This window comes from Drosophila ananassae (genome assembly GCF_017639315.1).
Source record: "Drosophila ananassae strain 14024-0371.13 chromosome 4 unlocalized genomic scaffold, ASM1763931v2 tig00000054, whole genome shotgun sequence".
In the NCBI taxonomy this organism is placed as follows: domain Eukaryota; kingdom Metazoa; phylum Arthropoda; class Insecta; order Diptera; family Drosophilidae; genus Drosophila; species Drosophila ananassae.
In genome coordinates, this window is record NW_025319037.1 from 628,701 (window position 1) to 653,400 (window position 24,700).

Consider the following 24,700-nt stretch of genomic DNA (forward strand, 5'->3'; position numbering starts at 1 on the left):
GCAAACCTTTAAACGCGTTTTCTCGCGAACTACTCAACCGATCCTAATGAAATTTTACACAGAACTTCGAGATATCATTTATAAGGTATTTAAAAAATAAATGTCTAGAAATTTTCGTAGAAATTTTAATTTTTTTTATAAAAACGGCAAACAAAAATCCCGTTTTCATTTTTATACCATTGCAGAGGGTATTATAATTTTGGTCAAAAGTGTGCAACGCAGTGAAGGAGACATCTCCGACCCCATAAAGTATATATATTCTTGATCAGGATCACCTCTTGTGTCGATATGAGCATGTCCGTCTGTCCGTTTCTACGCAAACTAGTCTCTCAGTTTTAGAGCTATCGAGTTGAAACTTTGCACACACCCTTCTTTCTTTTGCAGGCAGTATATAAGTCGGAACGGCCGGGATCGGTCGACTATATCCAATAGCTGCTATATAACTGATTGATCGGAAATGCTATAACTTCTTTGTTTTTCAAGTTAGAAGGATTGGACTTTCTATGGAATCTAATTTGGGCAAATTTCATAAGGATTTCAAGGATTTCATAAGGACATTCTTATGTCGACTCAAAAGGTAACCAAGAATATACTTTATATGGTCGGAAATGTATCCATCACAGCGTTGCACAGTTTGAACAAAATTATAATACCCTCTGCAATGGTATAAAAAACGTATTATTGTTTTACTAGAAAGAAAAGTATTTATATGGAATATATTTTATTTTAAAAATTTAAAAGTTGTGGATAATGATCAAACACTTAATTTTAATTTTATCACACGTGATTATTATTATCATAATACATATACATATAGAAATTTGGAAAAAAAACTCAATTTTTGTTTACAGACTTAAGTAATAATAAGGTTAGAGATGTAAAAATTTATGTATGTATTTATATACATATATTTATTTATTAGAATATTGCAATTTTATTATAATACAAAAAAGACATGTAGTTTTTTAAATATTACTTTTATATGTTCATGTGTTTATTATTGGATTTTTGTATACATATACTTTTTACCAGCCTTCCAGTTGCACCAATGAGAAACGAGAGGCGTGGCATGCAGCTGTGAAAATAGAACGCCAAGGATATTTGAAGTTATGACTGGAAGAATTAAATGGAACAACGGAAACATGATGAAAGGGACAAATGTATTTTCTGAACGAGGCGGATATATATTTCCTTTTTTATCATTAGAGAGAGATGACTAGAGACACAGAACAGGCCAGATGCTCACGAACCAGTAAGAACCGTTACAATCCGTACCGTATTTGAGTTATGTCGAATTTGGTCCAGAATTTATTTGAACATCGCGCCGACCGCACGCTATTTATCATCTGTGTCTCATTTTATGATTTTATTAGAATGACATGGCCAATGTTGTATTTTCATAAAATAAGAGGTGTTGAATTGTGATAAAGTCAAACTGGAAAAAACGCAATATTTGTCGTAAAAAAAAATAAACTTACTTTTTAATCATATATGGTGTAGTTATTGTAAGTCCCTCCCGATTGTGATTGTCAATTGATTAATTTGGCAAAAGTGCTCAAAAAAAAGATGACCAACCCATTAAATATTCATAACAATTCCGACAACACAAAGTACGTATGTACATCAGTTAAGCAATAACATCAAAACAAAATGGAACTAAAATAATAAATATTAAAATTTTTTCTAAAAAAACAAGAGCCGAAGTTGATATACACTTGCAGTTAAGCAGCAGTTTATATTATTAATATTTATATTGGATCATATATACATAGTTGTCCTTGTCCGATCCTTGTCCGACAGAATTTCTCCATCGAATCAATTTTCTAATAAAAATGTTGGAAACAGCCCCAAGCGTCTTCAAAAATAGTAAGGTTGATCCATTTGGATCGTTCAGTTATATGGCAGGTATGGGATAAGGTCGGCATAGTATATAGTTATGGGATAGCAAATCGGTTACTTTGCCTAATCTGTACAGTCGGATTAAGTCGGCTGACCCTATTGAAGATATAGATATTTCCTATATATAAGATATTTTGGCCAAATAAAACATGTGTGTATAGTCCCAATCGTCTAACTTAAAAAATACCAAACACCACGCAGGTTCGTCACCGGTGTTTTACCTCGTCAAAAGGTCTTTTATATGATCTTTGTTATAGCAACTTTCCACACATCCTTCTTTTCCTTGCAGGTAGTACATAAGTCGGAACGCCCGGGATCGGTCGACTATATCCTATAGCTGCCATATAACTAATTGATCGGAAATGCCATAACTTTGGTGTTTTTTATGTTAGAGGGTTGAGACTTTCCACACATGTTATATTTGAAAATATCTTGTGTACAAAAATATCTTGTATACAAAATTTCATAAGGATCGGCCGACTATATCCTATAGCTGTCATAGAACGATCGAAATTGGCATAACTTTGGTGTTTTTTAAGTTAGAAATATGGGACTTGGTACAGATTCTATTTTGGACAAAATAATCTGATTTGTCAAATTTCTTAACGATCGGCCGACTATATGCTATCCGCTATATATATAGTAATATAAGATGCGTGGCGCCTCCTAGCGGACTGCGACTCAACTGCAAGGGTATATAAACTTCGGCTCCGCCCGAAGTTAGCTTTTCTTTCTTGTTTTTTGTTTGTTTTTCTTGCACGTGCCAAACAAGAAATTTTTTAAAAATATTGGAAACCGCCCCAAGCATCTTTAAAAATAGCAAGGTTGTGCCATTTCCAATCGTTCAGTTGTATGGCTGGTAAAGGATATAGTCGACCGAGAGACAAATAAAGTAAAAGTTGAAAGAATACATGCACAAGAAAAAAAAATTCCCCATCAAATATACACATCCATGTATGTACATATGTATGCATGGGTACGTAACACCACTAACCATACAACATATACATATAATGTATGTTGTATGGTTACTGCTGTTACGTACATATATGTATGTTGTATGGTTGGTGGTAACACCAATCTTTACAGGTGGCTGCACAAAATTAGTAGCTGCACTTATAGGACTATATCTTGAGTTAACGAATTTTGCCAGATATAAGCGATATATCAAAAGTTGCTTCATCTCAAGGGCTATCTCCACGTGCAATATGAATAAGATCCAATGAGCCAATTTCGAAAAATATTTTGTTTAAACTTAAACTTAAAAAACTTAAACTCCGAACTTAAAAAACACCAAAGTTATGGCATTTCCGATCAATCAGTTATATGGCAGCTATAGGATATAGTCGACCGATCCCGGCCGTTCCGACTTATATACTGCCTGCGTAGGAAAGAAGGATGTGTGCAAAGTTTCAACTCGATAGCTCTAAAACTGAGAGACTAGTTTGCGTAGAAACAGACAGACGGACAGACGGACATGCTCATATCGACTCAGGAGGTGATCTTGATCAAGAATATATATCTTTTATAGGGTCGGAGAGGTCTCCTTAACTGCGTTGCACACTTTTGACCAAAATTATAATACCCTCTGCAAGGGTATAATAATGCAATATGGGATCGAGATTATAAATGTTTTTAACTCCACTAAAAATCAGCCGAAATTTTTCCAAAAAACCATGTTATATTTGGCATCACACCTTTTTAAAACTAATTTCCTAAACTGGCGTTACTAAAGTATGCCATTTTTTGGCGTGGTAGGATGGCCAAAATTAAATTTGACCTGCGTTTCATTCATAGGTCTACGTGCTAGATTTATAGCTCTACCTCTTACCTAACTCAAAGGGTAAGCGCTCATGTTTTCTAGCGACGCTACGCATGTAAACACTCAACTGCTTCTCATGTCTCATAAGTTCTCAAAACTCTTGTTTTCATATTGTATATACGCAAAGGTTGTATCACTTTGAAATTCTAACTTAACTAACTTTTACGCAGAGTTCATGATAATCCATACTATCGATAAAAATATCGATGTTGCGAGTTGTATTCGCATGGTTGTGGGCGCGTTTGTTTGCGTTTAACATCCCATTTCATAAATAAAAGTGGCGTAGGACAAATCTGCAGAGCAAGCCAAAACAACTTTTCAAAATTTTCCCGATTCTACCTTTATCTGTGGCTTCGTGTGAGCAAGCTTGTTAAAATCCTATCTTCCAACCATGAACCTGTGAATCCTGTGAATGAAGCGCAGGTAGTTTGTTTCAAATTTTTGGCACGCTTCTACCGCCCCGAAAAATGTCATATTTCTGTAGCACCAGAGTAAAAAAGTGTTTTAAATAATATTGATGCCAAACCAAAATATAGTTAATTTATGACGGTTAAGCATAATCAGAAGATATTTATAGAAGTTATAGAAATTTGTATTCTGGTTCCCATCTTGGCTTACCGTTTTTTTTGAACCTCAGAGACTGTTTGAGATAGCGCTATCAGATTTGGCAAGCCCCATTTTGACCCCAAAAAAAATCTCAGCTCAGAAAATGTTGTAATTTCAAAATATTCCAATGCAGAATTTACACCTACAAACCCGCCATTTTAGATGAGTTATAGACTTTTGACTTTGCTTCGTTACTGGATTGTTTGGGATGTTTATTTCAAAACATAAAAGTATACAATACAATTTTTTTTTTGAATTTTTTTTTTGATCGAAAGGTTAAATACAGTTTGGGTGGAAAAGATGGGTATCGGGTATAGTCGGGAATCTCGAATATAGCCGTTTTTGGCAGGCCAAAAACATAACCGATTAAAATAATCATAATAATATGTTTAGACGCGGCTTTTTATAAGCACTTATTCTTGTCTGTCTGTCTCCCAGTTTCTCATGCTTTGTTGTTATTTCTAGCGTCTTCGCATTTGGGAGCTTTGGTAGAGCATCTGCATCAAAGCTTTTAGTTCTGAACTTGTTTACTGGAATTGACTACGACATTGAAATTGAGTAAAAAACAAGAAAGGAAAGCTAACTTCGGGCGGAGCCGAAGTTTATATACCCTTGCAGTTGAGTCGCAGTCCGCTAGGTGGCGCCACGCATCTTATATTTTTAGATATATAGCAGATCGTATATAGTCGGCCGATCCTTATGAAATTTGGCAAATCAGATTATTTTGTCCAAAATAGAATCTGCACCACGTCCCATCTTTCTAACTTAAAAAACACCAAAGTTATGCCAATTCCTATCGTTCTATGACAGCTATAGGATATAGTCGGCCGATCCTTATGAAATTTTGTACATAAGATATTTTTTTCAAATATAACATGTGTGGAAAGTCCCTACCCTCTATCTTAAAAATCAACGAAGTTATGGCATTTCCGATCAATCAGTTATATGGCAGCTATAGGATATAGTCGACCGATCCTGGCCGTTCCGACTTATGTACTACCTGCAAGGAAAAGAAGGCTGTGTGCAAAGTTTCATCTCGATAGCTCTAAAACTGAGAGACTAGTTTGCGTAGAAACCGACAGACAGACGGACAGACGGACAGAAGGACAGACAGACAGACGGACATGCTTATATCGACTCAGGAGGTGATCCTGATCAAGAATATATATACTTTATAGGGTCGGAGATGTCTCCTTCACTGCGTTGCACACTTTTGACCAAAATTATAATACCCTTTGCAAGGGTATAAAAACACAAAGTTAAAATTTTGTAAAGCTTGTATTTAAACAAAATTTCTGTAGCGTCAGTTACGGACAGTATTTTGAAAATTGTTTAATGGCAAACAATTTTTTTTCTGCGGCTTCTGCATTATAACAATCCAGCTGACCGCATATATTCGGCTGGAGGGAAATATTGGCATCCCAGTTGAATTCATATTAAATGCGGTATTAATAAAACCCTTTTCCCTTCAGACGCATGATCAACACTCCAGTGTCGGACGGACTAAAAATATGGGCCATTTAAAGTTGACCCACTTGATTCTTGAAACAAAAATAAATAACTTTTTTTATTTCAAAAATCATTAATTTTGGTCCAATGAAATTTTTTTAAAATTTCATTAACAAGAAAGGAACACAGGTCTCCTCACACAGGGTAATATAATTTTGGTCAAAAGTGTGTAACGCAGTGAAGGTGACATCTCCGACCCTATAAAGTATATATATTCTTGATCAGGATCAGCTCCTGAGTCGATATAAGCATGTCTGTCTGTCCATCTGTCTGTCTGCCCGTCTGTCTGTCGGTTTCTACGCAAACTAGTCTCTCAGTTTTAAAGCTATCGAGTTGAAACTTTGCACACATCCTTATTTTCCTTGCAGGTAGTATATAAGTCGAAACGGCCGAGATCGGTCGACTATATCCTATAGCTGTTATAGAAAGATCGGAATTGGCATAACTTTGGTGTTTGGTTAAGTTAGAAAAATGGGAATTGGTACAGATTCTATTTTGGACAAAATAATCCGATTTGCCAAATTCCATAGGGATCGGCCAACTATATCCAATAGCCGCCATATAACTGAATGATCGGAAATGGCACAACCTTAACTGCAAGGGTATATCAACTTCGACTCCGCCCGAAGTTAGCTTTCCTTTCTTGTTTTTTGTAGGTTTATTTTATCAATTTTTTTTGGTTTTATTTTTTTGTTTTTTTGTTTAAATGGGTGTGTCTGGCATTGTTTAAGTGCGAATTCAAGTAATATTCAGTTTAAATATGAAGCGATGAAAACTCTACAGCTGCCTTAAGAAGGTTAGACCCATACGATTCACTTTGAATAGAATTGACTTTATACCTTTCCCAATTGATCAAAAATTTACGGTGAAGACGATCTCCACATTGTTCCGACCAATCTCCCAGCCCTTTTCCATGTTCTATTATGTATTTTTAAGGTTTCAGAAATGTCTTCGATTATATTCAGAGCATCAAGTGATTTGCTTAACTTTTCCAAGTTAGTTTTTAATCCTTTTTCTACTTTACCGTATGTAAAACAAAGATTAACTATTTTATTCATAGATTTGAAACATCTTTGTAAATTTTCTACAGGCGTTGCCCTCAAAACAATCAACATGATAATTTTTCGAAATCAGATTCAATTTTTGGGGCCATATCATGCATTTTTCTATTATGGCTGTTCTATCTTATTACAATAAATAAGGGGGGACTGACAGTACTTTGACATTGTTTAGCATTATTATCGCCGGGGAACACACAATTTCTCTTTTTTATAATCTTTTGTAATATACGCATATATTTGTATCAAAGCAGCAACTTGGCAACTCTGTTCCTATATGTATTAGTTCTTAAGTTCTTTTGTTCAAGTTCAGTTCTAACTCAAACGTCAAGCACGAAAGTCCAATGTAAGGGACGCGATCATATTATCAACAATTTAATAAACTGCACTTTATATTCCTTTTCATTCTTAATAACCGACTACCACTTTATCTGGCTGTTGACCAAAATATCAACAGGTTATGGGCCCAGATCGCGATAGTCAAGAGAATGAAATGCTGAACGAAGAGTTCTGAGAAAAAGTGTAAATTGTGAAATAGGCAAGCTATAAAAAATGGCGAGTGCTTTTATAAAAATTGAACCGCTAAGCGCGGAGAATTATGACACATGGAAATTGAAAATGCGTGCAGTGCTCGTGAAAAGCGAACTATGGCAGTACGTAGATGGTACAAACATTTGTCCAAAAAAAAATGAAGATCGGGATGCATGGAAAATGCAAGATGAAAATGCGCGCGCGGATATATTACTCTCGATTAGTACATCGGAATTATATGTAATTGAAAGTTGCGCGACATCCAGAGATTGCTGGATACGGTTACAAGAAACGTTTCAATCAACGGGACCAGCGCGAAAAGCGAGTCTGCTGAAACGTGTGGCATTATCGAGAATGCAAGAAGGTACCGACATGAGGCAACATGTCAACGAATTTTTCGACGCAGTGAAAAAGTTAAAAGAAATCAACGTAGCAATAGGCGACGATTTGCTTGCTATCCTTCTCTTATATAGTCTGCCGGGTTCTTACGAAACATTTAGGTGTGCCATGGAAACAAGAGACGATTTGCCAGAGCCAGAAGTGTTACGCGTAAAAATATTAGAAGAGGCAGATGCGCGAAAGACAAAAAGTGATTGTGAAGAACAAAACGCACTATACGCTAACCGCCGAAAAGGCAAAGTAGAGAAGAAAGAAACGAGAACTTGCTATAACTGTAATAAGCCGGGACACTTAGCAAGAAACTGCAAGAATAGACAGAAAAATGAAAATAACGAGAATCGCGCGAGTAAAGCGGAAAATAAGAAAGAAGCGCTAAATATTTGCAAATACGGTTATTCAGTGGAAATGCAAAACGAAATGTGGTGGCTAGATAGCGGTTGTACGGCACATATGAGTTCAAACAGAAATGTTTGAGAGTGTAACAAAGGTCGAAAAGACTTTGCATTTGGCAAATAATAATACAACTAGTGTAAACGGTATTGGCGACATTAATATTGAAGTCAGAAACAAACAACAAAAGAAAGAAATAATTCTTAAAGAAGTGCTTCATGTGTCTGATTTGCGCCAAAATTTATTGTCAGTTTCAAAAATGACCGACAAAGGGTACGAGGTACATTTCCGAAAAAACGAGGCAACAACAATGTGGTGAATCGTATGGGATACTTAAACGAAAATGACTTAAAAGGCATGGCCTTAAAAGGGAAAGTCCACGGTATGAAATTAAATCGCGAAGAAAAACTCTCAGAATGTGAAATTTGCTTAAGTGAAAAACTAACCGCAGAAAGTTACCCGAGCGCAAAAGAAAAGAGAACCAAAGACCTATTAGAAATTGTACACAGTGATGTATGCGGCCCCATGCGAACGGAGTCCATAAGTGGCTACAAGTATATTGCCACGTTTACTGATGACTACTCCCGTTACTGTAAAGTATATTTCCTCAAAAGGAAAAATGAAGTATTTGAAGCTTTTCAGAATTATAGATCATTTGTTGAGAATTTCACAGGCAAGACAATAAAAACATTGCAAAGCGATAATGGGCTAGAATATCGCAACAGAGCCTTCGACGATTTTCTGGAGAAGCACGGGATTGGTCGGCGGCTATCAGGGCCGCACACACCGCAGCAGAACGGCATAGCGGAGAGGCAGAATCGCACTCTCATCGAGATGGCCAGGTGCATGATGAAACAGTCGGGTGCACCCCCTATGCTTTAGGCAGAGGCAGTCAACACCGCCTGCTACATCCGAAACAGATGTTCGACGAAAGGAATCGTTGATATTAATTTGTGAGTGTTGGATAGATTTGTGGATTAGTAGGGCTACTCCTCCAAATCTGTTAGATGGGGTGTTTGTTAGTATTACGTAGTTTATCGGTATAGGTAAATAGTGAAGATGTTGTATGTGTGTTTCTTGGAGTGAGATGATGTGTGGCGATTGTGTTTTTATGAGTACTAGTAGGTGCTTGTAGTTGTTGGAGTATCCCTTTATATTCCATTGTATTATTTTTAATGACATATTTTAGTGGTTTGTTTGTGTTTGTTTTAAAGTGTTTGTGCTAGTAGGGTTTGTTTTTTGTTCTTTGGCTTTTAGGGTTTTTGAGAAGGTTGGTTTTGCTTTGGTTTGGCTTCTGAGTATGCGGGCGTTAGCTGATGTAGGTGGTTTTTGGGAGTCGTAGCTAGTAATTAAGTCCATATCTTCGTCTTCATCGTATAATTCGTAGGTTAATGATGTGCGTTTAGGTGGGTTGTTAGTTTTTTTAATTATGTTGTCTAATTCTTTGATGAGATCATCAATAGAATTTGTGGGGGCTTTGATTTCTTTTGCTGGGGTGCTTTGGGGTTGAACTTCAAGTATTTTAGTGTGTGTTGTATTCCTTAGGTTTTGGGAATAGGAGGATTCCTGACTGGGATTGTGACGAGCGAGGTATATTGAGCGTGCCGTTTTATGGTCCACCCTTTCAGTGATTTTGATAGCTATTAGTTCCTGTTCTTTAAGGGAGACTGGGCATTTTTTGTCTAAGGAGGAGTGGTTGTTCTTGCAATTAATGCACTTAGGTTCCTGCCTGCATTCAATGCTGTCGTTTGTGTGTGTGTTATCAGAGCAGTTTTTGCATGTAGGGTTTTCTTGTTTGCAGAAAGTGTGTGGGTGGTTAAAGCGGTGGCATTTTTTGCATTGCATTGGCCGTGGTATGTACGGGCGAGTAAGCACTACCTCATAGCCTATCATTACTTTTTCGGGAAGATTTGTAGTGGCAAAAGTAAGGGTGATGAGTCCTGTTGGTACTCTACTTTGGTCTACCATTTTTGTCCATTTATATACGTGTGTGACTTTTTGGGATTTTAATTCGTCTATTATTTCTTCTTCTGTAACATACCTGAGTAGATTGCAATAGATTATTCCTTTGGTTTCATTAAGGGACTTGTGTTCCTTTGCTTCTACGTCTATTGTGCCAATTTTTGTAATTTTTAATAATTTTTCGGCTTGTTGAGTATTTTTTGTTAGGACTAGGATTGTGCCAGCTCTTGTTGTTTTACATTTGTCGACTTCACCTCCGCAGGTGTAGTCAACTGATTTTTTAATAATGAAAGGGTTGGTGTGTTCTAGCGATATATTGTTTTTTCTATTGATAATTATATATTTATACCCTTGCAGAGGGTATTATAATGTTGGTCAAAAGTGTGCAACGCAGTGAAGGAGACATCTCCGACCCTATACAGTATATATATTCTTGATCAGGATCACCTCCTGAGTCGATATGAGCATGTCCGTCTGTCTGTCTGTCGGTTTCTACGCAAACTAGTCTCTCAGTTTTGGAGCTATCGAGTTGAAACTTTGCACGCATCCTTTTTTGCAGGTAGTATATAAGTCGGAATGGCCGGGATCGGTCGACTATATCCTATAGCTGCCATATAACTGATTGATCGGAGATGCCATAACTTTGGTGTTTTTTAAGTTAGAAAGATGGGACTTGGTACAGATTACTCTTTGCGCAAAATAATTCAATATGCCAAATTTCATAAGGATCGGCCAACTATATACGATCCGTTATATATCTAATAATATAAGATCATATAAAAAAAACCTCTTGACGAGTAACTTCTGGAAGAAATGTCGGACCGGGTCGGTTGAAGTACCAATCTTCTGAGTCTTCTCATTAAGACATGAGACAATGAAACACAAAGTAGAATTAAATCAAAAGTTGCTATCAAGCAACAAAGTTCGAGGTTAGCCGAGTGGAGAGCGTCGTGGTTCCTAACACGGAGGGCCTGGGTTCGAGTCCAAGTTGAGTCAATGTTTACGATTTACTTTTTTAAGCCCTTTTTTATTTGGATTTTTTTTTTAAATAAATAAACTAAAATCTGAAAAGATATACTGCATATTTCTTAGGGTATTGACCAAATATATGCAGACTCCAAAAAGCAAAGTTGCCATTCAAATACACACACATGTATAAGTAAATGCAAGCTTCATAGGAGGCTGTACAAAATGGGTAGCTGCACTTACAGGACTATATCTTGAGTTAACGGATTTTGCCAGATATGAGCGATATATCAAAAGTTGCGTCATCTCAAAAGCTATCTCCACGTGCAATATAAAAAGGATCAGTCGACCAAATTTTGAAAAATAATTTTTTTTCTTAAAAAAAAAAGTTTATTTTCAGTGTATTTTTTTTTGTGTACTATATAGACGTTTGGTCTCAAAGAAAGTGAAATTGATATTTAAAAAACCATTTCAACGGTGTAAAGCTCTTTTTAATATCTTTCTTAATTATAAAGTTATGAATTTTTTCATTAACAAAGTTTTTTTAATTTTTTGACGTAAGCTTAAAGTATTTCAAAAAGTTGTAGAACAATAGTTGCTCATATGATAGTAACAAACATTTTCCAATTTTTTTCAGGATTTTTAAGATAAAAATAGTGCAAACAGACAAACCGACAAACCGACAACTTGCTTCATTTTGAAGAAGAAGAAAAAATCGAATTTTTCGAATAACTTCTGAATGAAATGTCGGATTGAGGTACCTATTGACGCGTATTTAGCTCTAGAATGCGAATTTATAAAAATATTTTATCTGGGGACTAAAATGTGTCCACCAGTGATAAAAAATTTTTTTACTTTCACCCTAATTTCTCCCAAACCAAATAACTTTTGGAATATGTTTCGACAAAAATTATCTAATTGAAACAATACCTTTCGATTGGTATATCATTCATTTAGATCGGTTGCCTACAGAAAATTTTTAATTCTTCGGCTATATATAGAGTTTCCTCGCGCACGCCTAGGCATGCAGGTCGTCACCTCGTGGACTTCCGTCCACAGTGATGCGTGGCGCCACCTAGCGACTGCGACTGAACTGCAAGGGTATATCAACTTCGGCTCCGCCCGAAGTTAGCTTTCCTTTCTTGTTTTGTTCTATGGTTGTGTTTTTGGAAAAAAGCTTGTTTTTGTCTGGTGGCAGCATTTTGGCTAGTTTTATGATCGCGTGATCGTTATTTGTTGTTGGTTTTTGTATCTCTTTTGAACACTTGTTTGTTTGTGCAAAATATTGCTGATAAGCACTTGAAGCTGGTGGTTTGGATAAACAAATGTAGTTGCACGTCTTTACTCTGTGAGGTCTGGAGTGGAACTGTCAGTGTAAATATAAAATAAGTAAACGCAAGTATGTTTAAAAAAAAATATATAAAAACGCTGTGCTCACTAGAAACAAAAAAGGATGGCTAAAGACGAGCTTCCCGACAATATGATACCTTTCAAACTTTATATACCTGCCAAAGCATACAATCCATTAGAAAAAAAAATATCTACAACTTCTCGAAAATTTTGACACAAGCTTGAACTGCGGGGGCATCATGTGAGAGTCTATGTGCCAAATCTGAATACTCTATCTCATAAAGCCTCTGAGATCCACGTGTTCAAAAATACAGCAAGCCAACATGGGACAATAGACCGATCCAGGCCGTTCCGACGTATATACTGCCTGCAATTATAATAATGATGTGGGGAAAGTTTCAACTCGATAGCTCTAAAACTGAGAGTCTAGTTTGCGTACAAACAGGCAGACAGACACACAGACACACAGACGAACATGCTCATATCGACTCAGGAGGTAATCCTTGTAAAGAATATATATACTTTATTGGTGCACAGTTTCAACTCGATAGCGGCAGACAGACAGACGGACATATCGACTCAGGAGGTGATCCTTATCCCTATACCCTCTGAAAGGGTATATAAATGAATAAGCTACATAACAGGTAATTAATTAATTGAATAAATTTTGTTTCACTTTCGTTTTCACTTTTTGATTTGAATTTTTTGTATATAGACTAGACTATATCCTATAGCTGCCATGTAACTGAACGATCGGAAATGGCACAACCTTGCATTATTTAAAAATGCTTGGTACTGTTTCCAACATTTTTATTAAAAAATTGATTTGATGGTAATGATCGGCTAACTGTATAAGTACGATCCGATATATACGTAATAATATAAGCTGCTAATAAACTGCAAGGGTATATCAACTTTGGCTCCGTCCGAAATTAGTTTTCCTTTCCTATTTTTATTAACAAAGTTTTTTTTAATTTTTTTGTAGAACAAAGTTGCAAACATAAAAATATGAATTTTAGTAAAAAGCATCTCCAATTTTTTTCAGGATTGCCACGAAAAACATAGTGCACACTGACAAACAGACAAACAGAGGGAGAAACTGCCTTTGTTTGGAAATAGCTGTAAAAATCGAATTTCTTGAACATCTTCTGAACGAAATAACGGATCGGACCGGATGAGGTGCGGAAGTACGAATCGTTTTTAGGAGTAGAATACGAATAGAGAAAAATATTCTATCGCTGGACTAATATGTCTCCACCAGCCGCAATTTATTGATTAAACATTTTTTTACTTTCACCCTAATATCTCCCAAACAATACGACTTTTGGAAAACAAACAATATCTAATTATAACAGTACATTTCAATTGGTGTAATTGGTATAATTCATTCGGATCGGATGCCTACAAAAAATTTTGAATTCTTCGGCTATATATAGAGTCACCTCCCGCATACTAAGGCATGCAGGTCATCACCTTGTGGACTGCCGTCCGTTTTCCCGTGTTGAGTCACAATAGAGGTATATAGCAAATGCCATAACTTTTTTTTTTTAAGCTTGATGGATGGGTTTTTCTACGGATTCCATTTGGGCAACCGAATCCGATCTGCCAAATTTCAATAATGATCATCCGAATTTATCATATGTAACTGTAGCTTCAGTGTAACTGAACGATCAGAACTGGCGTAACCTTGAAATTTTTGTACCCTTGCAGCGTGTATTATATTTTTGTCATCGTAGTGAAGGAAACATCTTTGACCCTATAAAGTAAATATACTCTTGATCAGGATCACCTTCTGAGTCGATATGAGCATTTTTAAAGGTATCCGGTTGAAACTTTGCACACATCCTTCTTTAGTTTGCAGGTAGTGTATAAGTCGGAACGGCCGCGATCGCCCGACTATGTTTTACAGCCGCCATGTATCTGAACGATCGGAAATGGCTTAACCTTAACTGCAAGGGTATATCAATTTCGACTCCTCCCGAAGTTCTGTTCTTTTTTTGTTTAATTAATTATTTTTCATAGTCGTTGCTTGCAAATTTATTTTTTTTATAACTGAAACTCTTTTCTTAGTTAGTCCTCAGCTGACCTCAGCCTCTCCTCTTTATCGGACATCGCTTAGGGGCGCCACGCCGCAGGTTTGAAAGGAAGAGCTATCCGACTTATAGACGCTCTCGCAACCATATTTGAGTCCTACCTTGCAGGTAAGTCGGAACGGCCGGGATCGGTCGACTATTTTCTATAGCTGCCATATAACTTATTGATCAGAAATGCCATAACTTTGGCTAGAGGGTTGGGATTTTCCACACATGTTCTATTTGGCCAAAATATCTTATGCACAAAATTTCATAAGGATCGCCCGATTATATCCTATAGCTGTCATAGAATGATCGAAGTTGGCATAACTTTGGTGTTCTTTAAGTTAGAAAAATGGGACTTTGTACAGATTCAATTTTGGGCAATCTAATCCGATTTAATCAAAATTTCATAAGGATCGGCCGAATATGTTTTATAGCTGCCATGTAACTGCACGATCGGAAATGGCACAATCTTTATATTTTTAAAGCTGCTTGGGGCTGTTTCTAACATTTTTATTAAAAAATTTATTTGATGGTGAAGTTCTAATAAGGATCGGCCAACTATATACGATCCGATACATAGATAATAATATAAGAAGCTACCTTGCTGCAAGAGTATATCAACTTCGGCTCCGCCCGAAGTTAGCTCACATCAACTTGTTTTCTTGTTTAATCTCACATCAACAATATTCGGAGCTTGCTGTATGTCAAACAAATTCTTTAATAGCTCTAACTGAAATATGCCGGCCCTCGCCAATATGAGCACCATTCAACCAATTTCTAATGTCTCGTGTGCTATTTCAGAGGCTGGATCGTTTTAATACCCTTGCAGAGGGTATTATAATTGTGGTAAAAGAAAACACACAAGTTGGCAGCTATAGGATATAATCGACCGATCCCGGCCGTTCCGACTTATTTACTGCATGCAATAGAAAAATGGATGTGTAGAAAGTTTGATATAGCTATTATAGCTAGATACAGTCGATATCTTTAAACTTCGCGTATAAACAGACGGACGGACATGCTTATATCGATTCAGTAGGTCATCCAGATTAAGAAAACATATAATTAAAAGCGCCGGAGAAATTTTTTGAATTCTTATACCCTCAGCAAGGGCCTAAGACTGGAACATTTTGGGCCCTGATATTTCATGATCCTTATCTTAAACATTCATGTTATACTTTTCTCATTGTTTATAGGATTAGGCTTGGAAGTTTCTTGGGCTATTGTATTTTGCGTAATTTATTAAATTAAATAATATTTCTCAATTCGAATACTTTTATTTATTATTTGTTTATTTTCTTTCAGGTTCAATTTATCACCGTTTAATGCATGTAAAAACAATATGGTATTTATTGTTTTTGGATAAAAAAAATGGAGCAAAGTGATTTCGATAAGTTGCAGGCGACCTTGGTTGAGCAAGACCATGCCACAACTAATAATATAAACCAAAGGGATAAACAATTCTTATCAAATATTTATATACATGATTCACATAAGAATTTACAACAACAAGCCACTACTATGGCCCTGGAACAATACCGACTTCATCTGTATAATTACGCTTTAAATATAGAACGTTTTCGATGTCCCCATTATGGAACTGCTAGCAATGGAGCAAACACAACTGTTCCATGGGTGCCTTCGAATCCTTATGAACAGAGCTCTGGAAATATACCGGCAGTCAACCGAATGGCTGCGCTTTCGACTATTTCGTTTTTTCCGCAAACTCAAAGGCTTTTTCAGTCAGAAGAGCCTAAGCCTCAACATAGTTATATTGGTCTTATTGCTATGGCAATATTGGGCTCAGCTGAAATGAAACTGGTACTCTCAGATATTTACCAATATATTTTGGACAACTATCCATATTTTCGAAGTCGTGGTCCTGGATGGAGGAACTCAATCCGACATAATTTGTCATTAAATGATTGTTTTATTAAATCTGGTCGCAGTGCAAATGGAAAGGGCCATTATTGGTCTATACATCCAGCAAATATGGACGATTTTCGAAAAGGAGACTTTCGACGCCGGAAGGCCCAACGTAAAGTACGAAAGCATATGGGACTATCAGTAGATGATGGTGGTACAGACTCTCCCAGTCCTCCGCCTTTAGATCTCACAAGCCCGCCTTCCTCTAGTTCCCAATGCTCAATGCAACTGTCTACCTTGGGATATCCTTATCACCAACAGTATATTGGTCAAATATTTAACCGAGGTACAATTAGCGGGCTTCCGAGCTACGCTGATCCAGTTCAGGTCATACAGAAACATCGGTCACACAACGCGGATTTAACAATACAGACACCGCATCTCCAACAGCAGCATTCATCGCAAATTGCGTACATTAACTCAACAACAACCACAACTATAGCCAATATGTATTCACATAAACGAAAGCGGCAGTTTGATGTAGCCTCTCTGTTAGCGCCTGATGTGCAGATAGTTGACAATGCCTCTAAAGACCAGGAATCATTCGGTAATCCTTCCACAACCGCTCGAACCACAACCCAAACTCATCATACTTTTATTACTAAAAAGACCATACACAGGGAAGTTGTATTAGGGTTGGAACAACCAGTAGAAACAAATGATGCGGAGGTCGATACAGAAATCGATGTTGAAGTTAATGTGGATGTGGTAGATGAAGTCATCAATCCGGATTCGGATATAATTTCTTATAGAGATAGCGCTGATCAAGAAAAAACTAGAGGAGTAACAAGCAACATTTTTTCTGGCGATGACAATAACTCGTACCTAAGTGATGGCAGGCGGTCATCAACCGACGCTGATCCAGATCATGATGCCGAAGATCTTGAGCCGCATAACTACTCTATTTCTAGCTGTACAGCAAGATCATTGGGTAGCAGTAGCAGCCAACATGAGGAATCGAATTCATTAGAAGAATGTCCCACGATGTCATTTAGAGTTTCGCCCACAACTCTCATATCGTCCTTACCAAGTTCTCAAAATACATCAAGTACGGCTTTGACGAAATGGCCAAATGGGTATATTGCACTAAACAAAGTAAACCCCCAAATTCTTAGAAAATATTATGGCACATATATGGCTGCAACTGCGCGCCGAGCTAGCCTAGAAACTACAAATTTACAGATGAGTTCAATGACACCACCGTCAAACATTAAAACAGTCACAAAAAAGTAGTAATCTCGTAAATACAAGAAAACATTTCAGTCTATTTATAAAAATACTTGTAAATAAAAATATTATAAAATATAATTTGTTAAGTCTTTGGTCAAATAAAAAGATTTTGGAGTCAGCTATCTTAAAAAACAGTCTAATTTTAATGGTACAAAAACAAAATTGATGCAATTATTTTATAGCAGTTAGGTGAATTATATTTTAACTAGAAAGGAAAGCTAACTTCGGGCGGAACAGAAGTTGATATACCCTTGCAGTTAGTCATCAGCAACATATATATCGGATCGTAATAGTTGGCCGATCCTTGCTAGAATTTCACCATCAAAAAATTTGTTTAATAAAAATGTTGAAAACAGCCCCAAGGATCTTTAAAAATATCAAGGTTGTGCCATTTTCGATCGTTCAGTTACATGGCAGCTATAAGATATAGTCGGCCGATTCTTATGCAATTTTGCAGATCGGATTAGGTTGATAAAAGTGGAGTCGGTAGAAAGTTTCATCTATCTATATCAAAAAAGTTATTCAACTTTCTAATTTTAATGGTACAAAAACAAAATTGATGCAATTATTTTATAGCAGTTAGGTGAATTATATTTTAACTAGAAAGGAAAGCTAACTTCGGGCGGAACAGAAGTTGATATACCCTTGCAGTTAGGCATCAGCAACATATATATCGGATCGTAATAGTTGGCCGATCCTTGCTAGAATTTCACCATCAAAAAATTTGTTTAATAAAAATGTTGAAAACAGCCCCAAGGATCTTTAAAAATATCAAGGTTGTGCCATTTTCGATCGTTCAGTTACATGGCAGCTATAAGATATAGTCGGCCGATTCTTATGCAATTTTGCAGATCGGATTAGGTTGATAAAAGTGGAGTCGGTAGAAAGTTTCATCTATCTATATCAAAAAAGTTATTCAACTTTCTGGCGGCTGCTTGACCCGACAACCTATATTCGTTAATTTTCTTGAAATTATTTAAGGGGTTATTCTTGCTGTAAAATAATTGTATTATTACCATGCACTATTATTATTTGTGCAATATTGAATCTTATCTGTAAAGATTTTGCTACTCTACTTCTACAGAATATAAGACGTAAGAAGAAAGAAATTATGCAGCATAGCCGGGTTACATAACCGAGTTGCCACCATGAGATAGTAAAATCTATATTGACATACATACGTACGCATATCCGCTGTTTGCAGAGTGCTACAATCGCTCATACATATATTAGCCCGTTATATAGCAGTTGCACAGTGGGTCGTGAGCTGACAATAAATAAACGAACTAAATTAAATTTTTTGTTGCAAAAATGAATCCGTTTTTCGAGTGTGCCTCTCCCGGAAAGAAAGTATTCTTGAGTCAAAGTGCAGTTGTCCTTTGTGAGGACCTACAAGGATTGCTTTCCTCCTTAAAAGCAGTAGAGATATTTCCGGGGGTGACGCGGCAAGGGAGGCACGATGAGGGCCGTAGAATCCGCATCGGCGTCAAGGCTTCACGAGCTTTCGGATAAATTTAATTCGCATATGCGAGTCCTTGCAAGCATTGTCACAACGCAGCAGATTGCTAGCTGCATCCTAATCCAAGTGCCGTTGCAGAAGGTTGATGATGCCACGCAATCTAAGTGGAAGGAAATGCAAGCTGTCTCGGATTCCATTCCAACGTGGGAGTCCATCGACAGTTTCCTTAAGCAGAGATGCCGGACTTTGGAGAGTATGGATTTTCCGACGATATCATATGTACCAAACCGTGCGGTAGGACGGCATAGACCCTTTCATCCAGGTAACTCTGCATTTGTGATCACAACCTCTTCCGCATACATGATCTGTGATGGCCATTCTCACGTGATAAACTCCTCCCCAAGGTTTTTAAGCTTGTCGCCTGAGGATTGATTAGGTGAAATTATGCGACTGGGTTTTGTGTCCGTTAGTGTCATGGATTTGGGCACATCTCTCGGCATTGCAAAGCGTCAAGCTGCCTTGCGTGTGGACGCAGGCATCATAGTCTGCTGCATTTTGGTTGCAATTCGCCAGCTCAAGGCAGCTCAAGGCCAGCTCTCCCCAGGACCCCTCTCTCTCTCATCGCCAAGGATTTGGTGGTGTGGTGCTGCTAGCCACTGCCATTCTGGTCAGGAACCGCTCCGGAGTTCTACTGCCCTGCCGAGCTCTGCTCGATTCTAGCTCGCAGGTGCATCTATTCACTTCAAGGCTGGCGAACCAGCTGCAGCTGCGGAAGATAAGGTCTCCGGTGTCTGTATACGGTATAGGTGATATACGGAACCCTTATCTCTACAAATGGGTTTTCTGTGCAAGTCAGCTTGCAAACCCAATGCTCTGACTACTCGGCGTACTCAAGTAACTGCGATCGTAGCCTCCAACATTACTGACCTTTAGCCCAATTTTGCATTGGACGTCAGCTCTTCCTCTTGCATTGGAAACTGTCTTATCAGCACGAACTGCGCGCTCAGTATTCGGCCTACGTCATATGTCACTGGATCCGCCGGAGTTGCATCGAGATTGCAAATATTTTCTGCCGCATGACTGTGTATATTATTATAGTATATATTAAGGAGTATCTTAACCTAGGTCATATGTGCCTGGTTCCGCCGGAGTTGCATCGAGTTTGCAAATATTTTCTGCAGGATCATTGGGTGCTAAAGAAGCACAGCACCACGACGAAACTTAGAGTGGTGTTCGACGGTTCCGCTGTTACCACCTCAGGTTATTCTTTGAATGACATCTTAAACGCTGGGCCGGTCATCCAACGTAAGCTTTTTCACATCCTGCTGAGGTTTCGTTCGCATCCGGTAGCATCGACTGGCGACATTTGTAAGATGTACCATTGTGTGAGGATGGCTTCGTCCGACAGCTACTTGCAGTGCATTTTGTGGCGAGATTCGCCTCTGGAGGAGCTGCAAACATATAAATTGGATACTGTTAGGTTAGGTTAGGGCGGTGATGCAAGGGGGACATAGATGACCCCCTTGCTTCCACTTGAGCCGCTAGGGCTCCTTGTGCTGCCGCTGGAGCAAGGGTTTCACCGAGATGCTACCCAGTAGCAGTAGCATAAGAGGTGCGTTACCGATTCTACCTCCTCTTCATCCCTGCAGCTCCTGCAGAAATCATTGTGGGGGACTGCAAGCCTGGCCGCGTGTTCGCTTATCAGCCAGTGCCCAGTAATTGCCCCAATCGCTAGGCTGCATTCTGGTCTGGTGAGAGCAATAAGTCTCGCCGATCTTTTCTGAGAGCGTGTCGGCCAGATCAGACGTGATGTTCTACAGGTCTGGAGATTGCTCCATTTCCTATTGGCTGCCAGGTCGAAAAACTCCCTGCACTTTAGCCTGCAAGTAGCCAAGGGTATGCCTACAAGTTCTTTCTCCGGTAGGAGAGGGTTGGTAGTCCCTGCCCTAGCTAGTTCATCTGCAGCACAGTTTCCCTCGTGGTCCCTGTGACCGGGAACCCAAATGAGGTAGATGTCATTCTGTTCAGCCATCTCGTTGAGAGATCTGCGACAGTCATTGACTGTCCTGGAGTTGGATGAGAATCCGTCAAGTGCCATGAGCGCTGCCTGACTATCTGAAAAGATACACATTGTACCCCGATTGCCCCTTAGAGCTGGGGATTCCAGTGCTTCCTTAATGGCTACTACCTCAGCCTGGAAAACACTACAGTGGTCGGGGAGTCTGAACGACTCCTTTAGGCTCAGATGCTCACAAAAGTAACCGCCTCCCACCTGGCCGTTAAGTTTTGATCCATCTGTGTAGATATGAATGAAGCCCTCCGGTCCCGGTATCCGGGCATCCCATTCCTCCCTCGAGGGGATTAAGATTTTGTAGTTAGTGGTGGGTTGGTCGACGGGCACACAGTAATCCGTACCCCCCTCAGGCATGAAATGATGTAGGTCCAGTCTGGTATGACCGAAACTATTCTTGCTCCATATATTTTCCTCTCGCAGTCTTATTGCGGCCAGAGTGGCTGTCTTTACCCCCATCAGTTCTACTGGTAGTAGGTCGAGGATAGTTTCTAGGGCGTCGCTAGGCGTAGTGCGTAGACTGCCTGTTATACAGACTTCCGCCATACGCTGCGTCTTCCTAAACCTCTCCCTGCATAAGTAGTTGTCTAGGGCTGGCCACCAGACCACAACTCCATAGAATAAGATTGGTCTGATGATGTGTATAGCCATCTGACTATCTTGGGGGATATTCCCCATTTCAGGCCTACCGCCTTGCGGCAGGTATAGAGTGCTATTACCGCTTTCTTAGTCCTATCTGCGGTGTTCAGCTTCCAGTCCAGTTTCCTATCTAATGTGATGCCTAGGTACTTCGAACTACCACTAAGAACTAGTGTTTCCCCTAGGAGCTTCGGAAGCCTTAGATTTGGTATTCTGTACTTCCTGGTAAACAGCACGAGCTCTGTCTTTGACGAATTGACTCCCAGCCCGTTCCTTTGCGCCCAGGCCGACAGAAATTCGAGCTTCCCTGTCATTAGGTCGCATAGCGTCTGTGGGAATTTCCCTACGAAGGCAATAGCAACATCGTCCGCTTACGCAATGATCTTACAGCCGCCACCCTCTAAGGATCGCAGTAGGCTGTTAACCGCCACGTTCCAGAGTAGTGGTGAGAGTACACCTCCTTGCGGGGTGCCCCTCTTGACGTATCTTCGAATAGTCGAACCTCCAAGAGTAGCCTCGACACTCCTGTTAACCAGGATCTGCCGTATTAGGTGAGTTCATCGATTTTCTATTCCAAGTCCCGTCAGTGCGTCGATTATTGAGCATGGCAAGATGTTGTTGAAGGCCCCTTCTATGTCTAGAAAAGCCACAAGTGCGTATTCCTTAAAGTTGATCGCTCGTTCGGCGATCATAGTGACATCGTGCAGGGCTGTTTCTGTTGATCGGCCCCTTTTGTAAGCATGCTGGGAGCATGAGATGTCATTTGGGTTAATGTTTAGTTGTAGATGGAGACTTAAGAGTCTTTCCATAGTCTTAAGGAGGAAGGAAGACAGACTTATAGGTCTGAAGTCCTTGGGGGTGTAGTGGGATGGTTTCCCCGCCTTGGGTATGAATACAACCTTCGTGCACAGCCACGCCTTTGGTATCATACCAGTAGTGAAGACTGTGCTGAAGATTTTCTTAATCCATTTCCTTAGGTTAATACCGGCTCTGGATAACTGAGCCGGTAGAATACCGTCCGGTCCCGGTGATTTGAAGGGTTTAAAACTGTCTATTGCCCATTTAAGATTTCTGTCACTAAGTAGGTAGTTGAGTGGGCCCTAGTGACCCTGGCTACGCATCACCTGGGTCGTTCCTTCCGATGAGCAACCCGGGAAGTGTGCGTTGATAAGGGTCTCCAGGGATTCCTGGCTCGAGGTTGTCCAGCGCCCCTCCGTGTTCTTAATGTAGCCTGCGATGGGGGCTGTCGTAGAGAGAATCTTTCTTAGGCGGGCGGCCTCTGATGTCTCCTGGATGTTGGTGCAGAAATCGGCCCAGGCAACCCTCTTTGCCTTGCGAAATTCTTTGTTATATTGCCTAAGTTTAGCTTTATAGGCTTCCCACGCCTCGTCTGTGTTGGTACGGTGCGCGTGGTTGAAGGCCCTACGTGCATTTTTTTGTAGGGGGCTAGCGACGAGGTCCACCATGGAGGCTTCTTCGATCTGTTGCTACCTATTCTTTTGTTGGGGCAGGCCTTGTGGTAAGCTTTTGCGCTAGTCGCAGTAAGCTTATCTACCATGGCGTTGAGCCCCTCATAGGTCTCGATGGTCTCTGAAGGCGGTTCGCCTAAGGATCTATCTAGTATCTTTTTATAGAGCTCCCAGTTTGCCTTTCTAGGATTTCGAACTGCTTGATTGGTGAAGTTTTCAAAATTTACTACTATCTCAATATAGCGATGGTCGGAAAATAAGTGTTTGTCAAGGACTCTCCAGCTGGTGATTGCATCAGCCAGGGAGTGCGAGAATAATGTGACATCAAGAACCTCCCTTCTGTTCTTGACGACGAAGGTGGGTTCTGAACCTCTGTTACCCACTAGAAGCTTAGAGCTGAGGATAAAATCGAAGATTGACTCACCCCTCTCGTTTGTGTCAGTGCTTCCCCACTGATTGTGATGAGCGTTGGCATCGCATCCTATTATTAGGTCGATTTCCTTCCTTTCGCTGTCTTCCACAAGCCGCCTGAGTAGCGAGTGCGGTGGAGGTCCTAAGTGGTCATGACCCATATATGCCGAGCATATTCTTAGATGGCCGCCTGGGCCCTCTATCGATGCGGCTACGTGATCTTCATTGCTGAAATTTGGTAGCAAGAAGGTATTAAGGCTTTTCTTTGCGAGTATGCATGCTCGCTTTTTACCTGTTACATCGGCTGTGTACAGCCTGAAGTCCGACGCCCCCAGACCGAGAATCCTGTCTCCGTGGATCCAGGGTTCTTGGATGAGGGCCACGTCAGCTGCATCCTCTGCAAGATGGAGCAGGAGGGCGGCGGAAGCCACCTTACTGTGATGGAGGTTTATCTGCAGGAATGTCAGGGACATCCTTTAGATTCTCCACCACAGTAACCTCCGACTCAGTGTCGGAGCCCAGCAATGAGTCCTCCTCCATAGCGACGCCACCAAGAGCCCTCGCCAGGTCACTCTCCTCTGAGGTGTACCCTTCCAGAATGTCCTCCTCCACATCTAACATTCCTTCTGGGCGGACCTCTTCGGTCGGTTCCCCCAAGTCTAACTCTTGTGCGTCCATCTCCAAGTCGATTCCTCCAGGCTTACTCTTCGCATCCGACTTGTAGATCCTCACCGCAACGTGCTCGAACCCGTATTTGATACGGCTACCAGCACCCTTCAGGATCTTCGCAGTCTCCTCATTTAGAGTAAGGACAACCTGCCTTCTCAGTCCCACTGCTTCCTCCACCTTGGCGACTCTCCAGTCCGCCGTAGGGAGTGTGGGATTACACATTTTGAGCATGGCCAGAATGGTGGCCAGAATTGTC

The 24,700-nt window shown here is 39.7% G+C and overlaps 1 protein-coding gene across 5 annotated transcripts; it reads left to right on the forward strand.

Annotated features, from left to right (window-relative positions):
* Nucleotides 1-1,049: 1,049 nt before the first annotated feature.
* Nucleotides 1,050-17,848, forward strand: LOC6493213 (forkhead box protein O1). Of its 5 annotated transcripts, XM_044717604.1 has the most exons (5): nt 1,050-1,610; nt 13,538-13,671; nt 13,848-14,009; nt 14,563-14,693; nt 15,876-17,848. In XM_044717604.1, exon 5 carries the CDS (start codon nt 15,942-15,944, stop codon nt 17,727-17,729), a length of 1,788 nt encoding a protein of 595 aa, XP_044573539.1. In that variant the 5' UTR covers nt 1,050-1,610; nt 13,538-13,671; nt 13,848-14,009; nt 14,563-14,693; nt 15,876-15,941; the 3' UTR covers nt 17,730-17,848. The 5 variants fall into 5 exon arrangements, with proteins under 5 accessions (XP_044573539.1, XP_032308054.1, XP_032308053.1 ...); XM_032452163.2 differs by lacking the exon at nt 13,848-14,009 and having other exon boundaries at nt 13,538-13,679; XM_032452162.2 differs by lacking the exon at nt 13,848-14,009.
* The last annotated feature ends 6,852 nt before the right edge of the window (nt 17,849-24,700 follow it).

What these genes read in the sequence shown, in the direction of transcription:
- LOC6493213 (XM_032452163.2), top strand. Translation starts at nt 15,942, where the DNA reads ATGGAGCAAAGTGATTTCGATAAGTTGCAGGCGACCTTGGTTGAGCAA.